Source organism: Phoenix dactylifera, unplaced genomic scaffold, assembly GCF_009389715.1.
Source record: "Phoenix dactylifera cultivar Barhee BC4 unplaced genomic scaffold, palm_55x_up_171113_PBpolish2nd_filt_p 000484F, whole genome shotgun sequence".
In the NCBI taxonomy this organism is placed as follows: domain Eukaryota; kingdom Viridiplantae; phylum Streptophyta; class Magnoliopsida; order Arecales; family Arecaceae; genus Phoenix; species Phoenix dactylifera.
In genome coordinates, this window is record NW_024067905.1 from 111,651 (window position 1) to 125,448 (window position 13,798).

The 13,798-nt window shown below is 42.0% G+C and overlaps 1 protein-coding gene and 1 long non-coding RNA gene across 2 annotated transcripts; both read right to left on the bottom strand.

Annotated features, from left to right (window-relative positions):
• Positions 1-2,189: 2,189 nt before the first annotated feature.
• LOC120106182 lies at positions 2,190-3,159 on the bottom strand. Its single transcript, XM_039119081.1, has 4 exons — positions 3,115-3,159; positions 2,927-3,028; positions 2,521-2,838; positions 2,190-2,412 (listed from the first exon to the last, which is right to left on the bottom strand). Exons 1-4 carry the CDS (start codon positions 3,142-3,144, stop codon positions 2,356-2,358), a joined length of 507 nt encoding a protein of 168 aa, XP_038975009.1. The 5' UTR covers positions 3,145-3,159; the 3' UTR covers positions 2,190-2,355.
• Positions 3,160-7,644: 4,485 nt separating this feature from the next.
• LOC120106183 lies at positions 7,645-8,093 on the bottom strand. Its single transcript, XR_005508390.1, has 3 exons — positions 7,998-8,093; positions 7,877-7,936; positions 7,645-7,741 (listed from the first exon to the last, which is right to left on the bottom strand). It is a non-coding gene; the product is annotated as an uncharacterized LOC120106183 (long non-coding RNA).
• Positions 8,094-13,798: the final 5,705 nt, after the last annotated feature.

Genomic DNA, 13,798 nt, shown 5'->3' on the forward strand with positions numbered 1-13,798 from the left:
ATATAAACCACAACTTTATCAAGGCATAATCTGCTATTTATGCCAAAGTATGAATAATGAACAGAACATCAATAGCAATGAAACAAGATAAATATCCACTTGCTCAAAAGAAAGGGAGAGAGAGAGAGCATACGATTGCTGGAGCCGAAAATGGCTGCGAACTCTCTTCGATCGCTGAGACGGAGAGGATGTGGATCTGCGACGATAGAAGATACGAATCGATTAATTTCGTGACAAGTATTTTGCTATATATATGGCAGACCAAGGGTTTTCAGCCCCTATCTTAGCTTTAAAAGAACGCTGGATTGAATTAAATTAAAATATAAACTCCAACAGGACATCGAACTTCCAATCCGTACCTTTCTCTACCCCGAGATAGGCGGTGGGTTGGATCCAAGTTTTCTCCTCGGGCGGAGGCGGGCCTGAATCGATCGGGACTTGGGGCCGGTCGGTCGACGCCGGAAAGGAGAGAGAACAAACTCAGAACACCCGAAGAAGAGGAGGAGGAGAAGAAGGAGAACAAGCGAGACGGTGGGAGAGGAGGGAGGAGGAGAAAAATACCTCCGGCGGAGCGGGTTGGGATCGGTCCGCGCCGGAGAGGAGGTAGCGCCGGAGACGAGGAATGGGGGCTAAGGCAGCGCCGGAGACGAGGAATGGGGGCTAAGGCAGCGCCGGAGACGAGGAAGATGAGGGTGCTCGGGAGTAGCTAGGGCAATTTTGCGGGCTCGGGGTCGGCCGCTGGGTATTAAGTGGGCTTCGACGACGCTTATAAGTGTCGTATTATTAACCACGCTTATACGCGTCGTCTTAGGAAAAAAGAACGACGCGTTAAAGCGTCGTTTGATGTTAGGTCCTCGACGACGCTTTTAAGCGTCGTTGATTGCTTCGAATTACCAACGCTCCTACAAAGCGTTGGAAACATTGGGCGCGGGAGAGGAATTTGCCGACGCTTTTTCTTAGTGTCGGCAGATAAGCGTCGGCGTTTTATTCTTTTACTGTAGTGTAAGCATCTATCTAAAATTATTAACCTTAACCAACGGAAACAAGATACTATGTGGAAGCTATGAAAAGAGAATCTTCAATTTTCTCAAAGAACGTAAATTTAGAAAAAAAATCTAATAATTTTTAAATATGTGATGCAAGTAATACTAAAAATAGTTTGGCGCTCAATCCAACCCTCCTAATTCCATGTACACTTGTCATTCCCATCTCTAGATCTCCGTGTCATCCTCTACTTTAAAGCAATTATGGAACACTAAATGACTTTTTTTACCTTTATTCTCTCTCTGCCTCTCTGTGTGCGTGTTTGCGTTGAGAGAAGCCATAACTGGTCCATGGGACTAAATTCCTTTAAATATATGGATTTGGTGCTCCCAAACTTCTTAATCTTTAATTCCTTATGAAGGATAGAGCGTGGGACTCAATGTTTAAACCTTCTAGTGGGATCACGTTGCTAAGATACTTGATGATTGTTACGTCCCACAAACCTTTGTTCAATAGTATTATATGTACTTTAGCATGTTATTTGCAGGTATACTCATGGTTTCTTGAGATGGGAATGTCTCATGTTGAGGTCAACACTACAGGAAAAAGGACTTTACCTGACGCTTTCGTGGAGCTTTGGCGACGCTAATTAGCGTCGGCTAAAACACCCCCGACGCAACGCGAAGCGTTGGCAAAGCGTCGTATATACCAGAGTGGCAAAAGTTTTTGCCGACGCTTTGCTCAAGCGTCGGTAAAAACATGGCTTTACCGACGCTTATATAGCGTCGGCAAAAACATGACAAAAACATGCCTCCACCGCAAAAAAAGGTTTTCCCCGACGCTTTTTTGCGTCGGCAAAAACATGGCAAAAACATGGCTTTACCAAAAAAGTATTTTCCCCGACGCTTTTTTGCGTCGGCAATTCCTGATTTACCGACGCTTTAAAGCGTCGTCGGCATTTACCTTTCTCCGACGCTTTTAAGCGTCGGCAATTGCTCAATTGCCGATGCTTTTGAAGCGTCGGCACAAGCGTGCTGGTGGTGCCACGACCCTTTTTACCGACGCTTAAAAGCGTCGGGAATTGTCTTTTTTAAAAAAAAATAAAACAATAATCCGTATTATAAAATACAAATTACAAAACATATATTATAACAATATGAACCTGTATTACATTGATACATTGACACAAATACTCAAATCATTCAAAAATATGAATATTGATATATCTGATTAAAACTCCATGTTTTTGACTCATGTATCAGAAAAGCTGCCATACAAATTACAATGTACTCTGAAAAAGCAAATTACAATGTACTCTGAAAAAGCAGAAACATATACATATCAAACTCATAAAAGATAATCTAGAATGCATCAGGGACGGGATTCAGCTCCATCATCATCTCTACTAGCGTTTGAAGTATCAGGAATCTACAAAAAAAATAAAAAAAAATTTAAAAGTTAAGAATAATGTGATACATTAACTCATATATCATAATTGATAATATGTAAAATATTAAAATATATATAGTTATTTACCTGAGAAGGGAGAAACCGTTGTAACATGGAAGAAATATTCGTAAGCTGAGACTGCAAATTTGCTTGGTTTTGCTTCAACTCATCAATAGTTGCTTGAAGCCGACGAACTTCTGCAGTGTTACTAGATTCTCTGGCATTTCTTGTATATGTGCCCACTGAAGACAATTGAGTGGGGGTAACTCCAACGCCGTAACCCCTCACTCGACCATAACGCTCTGGGCCCATCAATTCAGCGAGCACTTCAGCTTCAATATTATGGGTCGCGTCGGATGATGATGACCCCCCGACGCGCTCCGAAATAAGATTTGTTGCCCTATCCTATATCTCTCCAAAAAAAAATCAAATTAATGTATGCGAATAATAGAACCAAAAAAAAATACAGCACAAGTCAAAGATGAATACATACAACTATATCTCTTGACTCCTCTCGGACAAAGCTGCCATCTCGGTGGGTGTGAGTCATCCTATAAAACTCCACCCTACCAGGCTCCCTCCCATTATCATCCACCTACAACAAAAAGTATATTTCAAGAGTATACATGCTATATGATAGAATAATTTAAAATAAATTTAAATTATTTCAAGAAAGCTTACGAATTCAGCTCTACGCCTCGCATAACTCATGGAGCCTGAAGTGTGAGGAACAGTCTGTGATGCTCGAGCAGCTCTACCAATATTGGAATATGTCTTCCCCGAAAAACAATAAACAATGTAATGCATAAAATGTATAAATTTTTAATCTATAATAATAGTAAATACAATCTAAGGTATTGAAAAAATATACACAACCTGAGCTCTCTCGGAAAACCAGTAGTGGACAAGCTCCCTCCACTGATGAGAGATTACATCTGGAGGACAAACACGGGCCACCTCCTCTTCAGTCATGCCCTCGTGCTTCCAATCCGCCTTTAGCTTCGCCTTATATTCTTTCCATTTGCGGTTGACGGACTTCAGCACCCAATCATGGCTATTTGCAGGAAGGACAAACTTTGTCTACATCAAAGTCAAAAATGTTATATCAATGTTAAATCAAAAAATAATTGAAGATAGTAAGCAAATTCAATTCTTTACCTCAACAACTCTAAGAAGCTCAACCTTATACGAAGGAAGCATTTCGTTCCATTTCGTATAGTTGAGTGGACACAATTGTCCCTTCCGCGCAACCGATCCTAAAAAAGTTGATAAAATGCTTGCAGCATTCTTGATGGGCTGCCCCAGTTCGTTGCAATGGACGACAATCTTCTCATCCTCAGGTAGGCTCCATACGTCCCGTGCTCGAGTGGGCCCTCGTGTTCTCCTCACTCTCCCCAGTCCATTTATAAAATAACAAGTCCATTAAAGGTAAATGATTTAAAATAGTTAGAACTGGAATGAACATCTAGCCATTAAAAGCAAATGATTTAAAGCAAAATAGTAAAACTGGAATGAACTTACTTTTCTTGAAAATATAATCAGTGCCAGCAAACCACATCCCAATTATCTTTAGTTCACCATTGCTGTAGTCTCTGCAATCTACCTATCCATCTTCTTTCTTTTCAAACTGGTGGGTTGCTGTGCCAGTTTTTGGGTCTTATATGCAGGTTTTGTTACATTTCTTTCTCTTGGACACTGTAATGAACAGCCCAGGACAATGTAGTTTTTCTTTCGATCCTATTGTTGTTATCTATCTGGGTCTTACATGCAGGATTTGTTACAGCCAACTATCTTGGATATGGTAATGAAGGCTGTGACTGTATTGAAACAGATGCTCATATTGACACCATCCTCTTGGATTAGTATGGGGTTTTGCCACAACAGGTGGTGGTCGGGTAATGATATGTTGTTCCTCAAATTTCTGAAAGGATGGGATCCTTCTTTTTCTATATTTTTCAGGTTGCGTTGATTGGTGTTAGGGGGCTCTACATCTCTGGATTTTCTTCAGCCCAGTACTGTTGATCAACTGTTGTTATTGTCACTAGGAGCCACAGACTTATTAATGGGTACTCATCTATGTTCCATAAGTCAATGAACTCATAAGTCATTAAAAGCAAATGATTTAAAGCAAAATAGTTAGAACTGGAATGAAAAATCACCTATGTTCCAGCAGCATCTATGTTCCAGTAGCATGTCAATATGGCCTTAAATATAATTTTGCTTAAAACTCACCTGCTTTCTAGATGCAGTCTTGAAGTGCATGTCTCAAACTAAATATGTGATCTTAAACCAATGTGATAAATCTCAAAGCTGGAGTTTGTATTGTATGATATACCCATCCTCTCATTCAGAGAAAGGAGCAAAAATAGACAGTCGTATTCTTGTATAATTTGATCATCACAAAAGCCAGAGGTAGCAGCATGGTCACCGTACTTTTCTCGCCATCGATGAAAAGGAAAGTAGCAATTACCAGAAAATAAAGTTATCAGATATAAAAGGTCATGCATGGTTAATCCAAGGCTGCAAAATGCCCCGGTCTCTCAAATAAAAGAGTGTACTTATTCTCTTCTATGAAAAAGCCTGTTAAGTTTTACTTCCATGATCCAAGAAGTCAACTTTTAAACAAGCTGAAAGTCGAGTGACCTTAAAGAGAATGGTCAAGAAAGGCTGAAACCTGTCAGGAAGGGGATCTTTTCCCTCCACAGCAGTAATATCCAGCAATTATGTCCAACATAGACAATGATATCAGAGCTAAGCCAGATGAAAACATGGAAAACTTGGTCCTTATGACCTAATTGGACCAGCCCGAAACTTTTTCTTTAGGTACTTCTGCAGTTCACGAAAGCCTATGCAAATGAAAGGGGAAAAGATACAGACAATAGAATATATGCAAAAGGAAAGGTCAAACTATTTGAAGGCCCATAGAGAACATACCTGTTCCAACACCACCCACAAGTTTAATTCTGAAAAAACAACCAAGACATCTGCCATTATCATATGGATGCTAATCTAGTAGCAAATGCAGAGATCTAACATAAACAGCACGGTTGAACTTCATATTGTCATAATGTTCCCACAGTGAAGTACAAATAACCAGACAATTTTGTTGTTAACCCAACTTTAATGATGATAGCTACATATCTCTTTTCTAAAAAAAATACGAGAATAGAATATGAATAGAGTGAACATGTTACTAAGAGGGCAGAAAGCAAAACTAGTGTGTTAAGGTTCCTCTTTTTTTTTTTATTTACACAGCGGATGAATCATACACGTCTAATGTGAATACATCCAAAAAAGTCAAAATACTTCCAATATCCAAAATCATCAAATATGCCATATGTAATGTACTTTTTTAAAGGCAAATGATTTAAAGGCAAAGGATTGTAAATCAAATTACCCAGGATGTCCACGTCATCCGTGTCTGGACGATCTGCAGGTGGAGCGTGCTCCGACTGGGACCTGGACTGAGTATGGGGCTCATCGGGCTGCTGGGAAGTAGATCCCACGGATGTGTGCTGAAACTCAATATTTCTGAAACGTCTTCCTCGCGGCATATTGTAATCTAGTATGCACAAAAAAGAATCAATATTAGTTAAATATTAAAAGTACATTACTTTTAATATTCTTATAAAATATTCGGCACTGGATCTCGATTTATTTATCCAACTTTTGTCCATTCTATTGGAATACTGATTGAACTGCAAGTAATATAAAACAATAATAAACGAAATTAGGGTATGAATCACCAATACGAAATCATGGTACCAATACTGCAAGTCTAATGTGATTGGAGACTTCAGTTATTTATGAAGTATAATTGGGTGCATCATGCTATCAATGTGGACCAATGTGTGAAGCTGACAGTAAAACAGGCAGGTATATATGATCTCAGAGTTTCCAGCCATATACTTAGGTGTTCACCAGAGTCAAATTGTTCAGAGGTTAAATCATAGATAGAATCAAATTGTTCTAGGCTTTTTTGTTTCAGTTAGTCGGCAGTCACAGTGATAAAGGCATCAATTGTATTGCAAGGTGAACAGTATAAGCTTAGATTCCAACTCTAGAATAATTTGAAAGAACCTGTCACTGCATTACTACCCAACACGTATTGAAAAGTTGATTCTTTTTTTCTTCTCTCTCACTTTGAAAAAAACTACTTGACAAAATTAAGAACAGTTGAGGTTGCTTTCTTCCCTAATAAAAGATAAAAAGGAGTCTATGTGATAGATCCAAGGCATCTAAACAGGCGATGGAACAGAACAGAGAAAATCTAAATGTATTAACAAAAACAAACAGAAGAATCACTATCGCATACAGCTAAATGATATAAGTACAGACAACACCAGTCAAAAAACATAACAACAAAATCAAACAGAACTATCAAAATCTCCCAATTTTGAGTTAGGTAAGCACAGGGTAATACAGACGCTCAACTTGGCATTACCTGAGACTTGTGACTGATGAGCACTAGTAGGCCTCACTGACCTGACACTTGCGAGAGCTTATCTCAAGGAGATTTTTCTTTAGCTCAAATAAATCTGACCCCCTGTGGACCCAACCTGGTTGGATTTTGGTTCGGTGTCTTGTTGGTCGAGCTAGATTGATCATGTCGGATCAATTGATTCAGAACCACACCAAAAGCAGGAGTGGATGTATCAAATAATATAAATGATAACAAATCTTCAATTAAACTGGAGATCGCATTCATTCTTTTCTTTTTCATGCACTACACATGCCAAAATTTGGTATCGCATTAGTTCTGTCCCTGCTATTTTTAAAGTTTCAACACCTCTGATTCTCTTGGGCCAAGTTCATTATGTTTTCCTCGGAGTAATCCTTCTTGATATTCTAATAAATGAATTTTCTATGGAAATTTCCTAATGGTATATTCTTCTGAGATTGGATGAATAGAAGAAAAAGGCAAAACTCGAGCAAACGAGAATATAAGAGCACAATAGGCTTGCCCATTATCACTACAACAATGGCTTAATTGGAAGAGCAGAAAGATTGCTGGCCGAAGAAAACCCATAAGTTCGCAACATGAGATATCCAAGGCAGCAGTAAAAATAAATTATAGGCGACCACTTTCAAGGAACTAAGAAGGGCTGTTTGTGTTCAATATTCTGACAAATGAAGGAGGGAATATTTAATCCAATTGCCAGGTATGTGAAGGGTTATCTGAATCTAACCTTGCTCTTTGATGAAATTTCTTTACGGAGAGTATGAGGATCACTTACCTCAGACGACGGCGATGTCGACGGCGGCGGAGTAGCTACGGCTCGCTCGGGATGGAGGTGAGATGTCGGCGCTAGGGCATCGACCGACAGAGGATGAGGAGACGGGGCCGGGCGAGAGTTAAAGACAAGAAGAAAACAAAAAGGAGGAGGAGGAGGAGGAGGAGGAGGAGGAGGAGAAGGAAGAGAAGGAGGAGTAGGAGGCTTACCAAAGACGACGGCAAGTTCGACGGCGGCGGAGTAGCGGAGTCTTCGATCGCCGATCGGGGCTAAGGATGGAGGTGAGATAAGGGCTCAGAAGGAGAGGGGGCCGATCGAGCTAGGGATTACCTCAGAAGGAGAGGTCGACGGCAGCGGGGAAGTCGGCGCGCTCGCAGATAGGAAATGAGGAGAGGGGCTAGGGCTCGCAGATGGGAAATGAGGAGAGGGGGCCGATCGAGCGAGGTGTGGTTCTAAGTTTTCTAACGACGCTTATAAGCGTCGTTGTTTCTTGAACTTATAACGACGCTTCAGAGCGTCGTTGCAGATAGGAAATCAGGAGACGGGGGCCGATCGAGCGAGGTGTTGGGGTTTTAAGGTTTCTAACGACGCTTATAAGCGTCGTTGTTTCTTAAACCTATAACGACGCTTTATAGCGTCGTTGTTTGTTTCGCTTTTCCAACGCTAACCCAAAGCGTCGGGAAAGGTTGGCTGTGAGCCAACCTTTACCGACGCTTTCCCCTAGCGTCGGGAAAAGTTAGTCGGGAAAACCAACATTTGTTGTAGTGCAAGGTGAGGTCACGCCCCAAATCTGGATCATGACACGGCCGTGCTATTGCAATCTTATGCACACAATAACACGAAGCCACTTAAAATTTCATAATAAAAATAAATAGTTTCATTTATTAAGGTCATAACATTATTCATGAAGTTGGAACAGTACAGAGCTTCTAAAATTTGATTATTACATAACATTTCAGTTACCCCAACCCTGAATAACACCAAGCTCCCTGCTCCTAGTAGTCTTATTCCTCTGTAGAAAAAGAAGATAAAAAGATATGAGCTACACAGCTCAGTAAGTAACCAAGTACTATCTTATTGGATCAAGCATAATTATGCCAATGCAGTGTTTAAGAAGCTAACAATTATGGCAAAATAAAGCATTTTATAGATGATATACACAAATCAGGTCATAAAGCAATGCATGTTCTATCAATGAAAGTTCATAAATATGAATATGCATCATATAAAGTTCATAATTCATGCTTTGAAATTCGTGCTCTCAGATAATAGTGCAGCTATGGTCACTATTATTACCCGTGACAGGGCCATAATCTTTACCAACTATTATTCCCCATTGGCAGGGTCTAAGCCAAGCAATTATAACCCGCTGGCGAGGGCCGTATGCCGAGCTACTATAACCCGTTGGCGAGGGCCATAATCTTTACCAATAATTATTTCCCGTTGGCAGGGTCTACACCAAGCTACTATAACCCGCTGGCGAGGGCCGTATGCTGAGCTATTATAACCCGCTAGCGAGGGCCGTCTGCCAAGCTATTATAACCCGCTGGCGAGGGCCGTACATAGCAATCTGAGAGTTCATAAATCATTATTCTTTTTCTTTCATAAATCATAATTATCATAAATAGGTTGGAAAATGATAAATGGCATCATATAATTTAAAATGCATAAACATGCCTCAAATATCATTTTTTATGCAGTCTAACATAATCATAATTTCATAACTCATACAATATTAAATATTCATGAAGGATGCTCTTTAATCAAATTCATGAATCATATGCAATCATATACTTGATCCTAATTTTGAGAAAATATAGCATATCAAATACAATTTCATAATTTCATACTTACAATTAAACAGTAAATTGGAAATCAATAAGATGGTACCAGGGTTACTTACCGCAATTTGCTTTCCAATTTCTTACGTCTGGGTGACAAATCCTTGATCACCTAAATTAATCACATAAGGGTCACATTAATCCCTATTTATTTCATAATTTTTTAATTTATCATAACATGAATTTACTTGCTTGGATCTCAAGTCCAATTTACCTAATTTGGAGCCCTTGGGCTCGATTTAGAACCAAATTGGGTTTCCGAGGCCAATTTGGTCTCAAATTAGTTGAATTGGACTTGAATTGGGCCTGATTCATATTCAATTGGGTCTGCTGGAACTAACCCAGTCTAATTGGGTTCGGGTTTAGTCAAATTTGGCTAAACCTACTTCGTTTTATTGGGCTTAACTGGTTTCGGATCCGAACCCAGTTCTGACTCGCTAGGCCAGATCTATTAGGGTCTTTTCTTTTTCTTTTTCTTTTTCTTTCTTTTTTTTTTCTTTTTCTTTTCTCCCCTGTTTCTTTTCCTTCTCTTCTTCTTTTTCTTTTCTTCTCTTCTCTTTTTTTTTTTTTTCCTTCCCGAAACTTCTTCTCCTTCTCTGTTCTTTCTTTTTCTTCTCCTCCTCTTCTCTTCTCCCTTATTCTTCTTCTCTTCTTTTCATCTCCTTCCCGAAGCTTTCCCTTCCCCATCTTCTCCCGCAATCAAGGGAGGGCGATGGAGTTCTCGGGAGGGGTCGACCCCAAGGCCGGCGGCACCGCAGTCAAGGATCCACCGCTAAGTGGCTTTTCCCTCCTCCTCCTTCTTCTTCCCTTATTTTCTTCCTTTTGTTCTTCTCTTCTCCTTTTCCCTCTCTTCTCCCTTCCCTTCTTCTCCCATGATTAGAGCAAGGGACAACCCCTTATCGGGGCTCGGGAGAGGGCCGACCTGAGGCCGGGGCGTCGGCTGCACCTACGGCGGCCGCGGCCCGACCTCCCCCTCATCTCTCTTTCTTTATTTTTATTATTTATTTATTATTATTATTATTATTATTTTCTCATAGCTTGACTAGATCTAAGCTTAACAGGGCGTAATTTATGAAGGCACGTGAGGCACCTAGTGCCCACGTGGGGGCCACATGAGGGGGGAACACGGGGCTCCCCTGCCAGATATTGTCCGGTTCTGGAGCTTCACGCAAGCGTCCTTCACCCCTTCCCGGTTTTGTTTTCCACCCAAAACGCGTCTGCAGGATTAGGAGACATCCGCCTCATATGCCCAGGCTCTTGAACGAGTCTTTCCGATGTGGGACTATTGGGCTTCACACCCTTCCCACCATCGGACAAGAGCCGTCCTCGGCTCTGATACCAAATGTCACGCCCCCGCCTCTGCGAGGCACGTGAGGCACCTAGTGCCCACGTGGGGGCCACATGAGGGGGGAACACGGGGCTCCCCTGCCAGATATTGTCCGATTCTGGAGCTTCACGCAAGCGTCCTTCACCCCTCTTCGGTTTTGTTTTTCACCCAAAACGCGTCTGCAGGATTAGGAGACATCCGCCTCATATGCCCAGGCTCTTGAACGAGTCTTTCCGATGTGGGACTATTGGGCTTCACACCCTTCCCACCATCGGACAAGAGCCGTCCTCGGCTCTGATACCAAATGTCACGCCCCCGCCTCTGCGAGGCACGTGAGGCACCTAGTGCCCACGTGGGGGCCACATGAGGGAGGAACACGGGGCTCCCCTGCCAGATATTGTCCGGTTCTGGAGCTTCACGCAAGCGTCCTTCACCCCTCTCCGATTTTGTTTTCCACCCAAAACGCGTCTGCAGGATTAGGAGACATCCGCCTCATATGCCCAGGCTCTTGAACGAGTCTTTCCGATGTGGGACTATTGGGCTTCACAGGTCGGGCTCCGGCCCGCACGTCCAGCGCTACGGAAAGATTTTCCGCCCTCCGACCTCACCATTGATGAGGTCAAGGGAGGTCAGGCTCCGGCCCGCGCGTCCAGCGCTATGGAGAGATCTGCCGCCCTCCGACCTCACCATTGATGAGGTCAAGGGAGATTAGCCTCCGGCCCGCGCGTCCAGCGCTACGGAGAGATCTGCCGCCCTCCGACCTCACAATTGATGAGGTCAAGGGAGATTGGCCTCCGGCTCGCGCGTCCAGCGCTACGGAGAGATCTGCCGCCCTCTGACCTCATCCCCACCGGTCTTAGACAGCGGAGGCAACTGCTTCTCCTCAGAGGTATTGTCCGCTTTGGGCGCGTCGTGCGCTTCCCTTGGGGGTTCGCGTAGGTACTAGCCCCTTTGGCGCGTCATGCGCTACCCTCACGGTTTTGTCCCACAAAAGGTGCCTCTGAAGAGAAAGGGGTTGCCCCCCTCCATTTAAGGAACATACCTCTCGCTATCTAGTCGATGTGGGACTATGTTAGATGTATGCCCTAGAAGCCAATCTGGCTGACACATTATTAATTCTGGGACATTGTTTTGTACTTGACTTTATTATTATAGAATAATAAATGGGCATTCTTTTTATTCATATTGTTTATGTGTCTATGAATCGTCCAAGGAATTAATAAGGTGATGATACATATTCTCCAGAGTTGAGAATTTGAGCCATGTATCATTGGTGATTAATTTCTAAATGCTCCTGATCAATGGATCATCACAAGGACGGTGATCAATCTGATGAGATCAATGCACAGATCGCTTTCCTTATGGATGGACGAGACTCGAGTCCACAGTGTAGGAACACTGAAGTGATAGTACAGGTGCTTGTTAGAGAACAAGGGTACTGAGCGTGACCAAGACAAGAAGTCACTTGGATGTCTATCCACTCGTCAGTGACTTGCTTGATGTTGCAGTAGTGTAACTAGTCCTTTGACCTGTGGTGCTTCGGCTACTCACAGTGAAGTTATTGTAGTTTGACTGCACATACAGATGGTCTCTAGTCATATGGGTCCTTGTAGTATAGATTGGCTGCAGTAAGTTCACTGTAGGAGTAGGGTATGCACCTACATGGAATCTATCGACCTTGATAGATGAGGAGTGATCCTATGTGATTTATAAGAATGAGTTCTAAGATCTTGGCTAGGGTAGAATATACAGTGGAAAAGAGTTTTCTACTCTCGAACTCAAGTCGAATAAATCTAGACATATGACAGACGACGGAGTTTGACGAGTTATCCATGACCTTCGGTCTGTAGGGATTCACGATAGAAGGACTGTATCATACGATAACTGCACCTAGAGATTCATCATTCCATTCTGCTGGGTAGCCACTACATACTGTTAGGTGTCACTGGTGGATGGTGAGACTCACAGGGATCATCTTGATGGTCGATGAACCCTGGTGAGTTGAGTTGGAATTGTTTCAACCCATTGAAAGGAGTTTTCAATGATATTGTGATAGAGATCGCAATATATCTCACTACCAGATAAAATAGAACCTATGAGGTCACACACATTAGAGGTATTGACCGATCCGATGGTTGAATTGTGATTAGGAATCACAAATAATCAATTTGATTGATAACTGGTTAACCCGCTAAGAGTTAGTGAGTTGAAGAAGAAAAATTGCAATCGGATTGCAATTTAATTTAATTAATTGGATTTAATTAATTAGACTTGATCATGAGTCCTACTTGGAGTAGGATCCTTGGAGTTCTAATTGGATTAGGATTTCAAATTAAATTAGAGTCCCACTTGGAATAGAATTTCTAAAGTCCTAATTACCTTAGGGCTGAAATTTAATGTCCTAATTAAATTAGGATTTTCTTAAGTCCTAATTAATTTTAAATTTAATCTAATTAATTAAAAGACTCCTAATTGGATTAGGATTGAAGAGTTCAATAGAGTCTTGGTTCAATTAAATCCCAATTAGATTAGGATTTGAATGAAAAGGAAGATTGAGTTCACCTAATCCTTTTTAGAAAAGGATTGGGTCCCAATCTATGTGGCTAAACCCACCCCACTTAATGTGATTAAGTAGGGCGTGGGATTGGAGGGGCGTACGAGGGAGGGGCGTAAGGAGCATACGCCCCTCCCTTGCTTGCGTGAGAAGAAAAGGAGGGGCGTACGCCCCTCCTTTCTTGGCAAAATAAAGGATAAGGATGAGCTCCTAAAAAGTAGGAGCTCATCCCTATCATCTAATGCTTTATAAGAAGGAGGGATTTCGGCCCCTCCTCTTATGCATTTCCCTTGGGATTTCGGCAGCAAGTAGCCCCTCTCCATTCCTCTTTTCAGCCGCAAGAAGAAGGGAAGAAAAGCTTGTGAAGCGTGTTCCCTTCATCTCCTTCTTTGGTTCCAACGCGAAGGAA

Coding starts and splice junctions, on each gene's coding strand:
- LOC120106182 (XM_039119081.1), bottom strand. CDS start 3,144: ATGAGTTATGCGAGGCGTAGAGCTGAATTC. Junction 2,839..2,926: donor AGGAGTCAAGAGATATAGTT/GTATGTATTCAT, acceptor GGAGAGATATAG/GATAGGGCAACAAATCTTAT. Junction 2,413..2,520: donor AACGGTTTCTCCCTTCTCAG/GTAAATAACTAT, acceptor TTTTTTTTGTAG/ATTCCTGATACTTCAAACGC.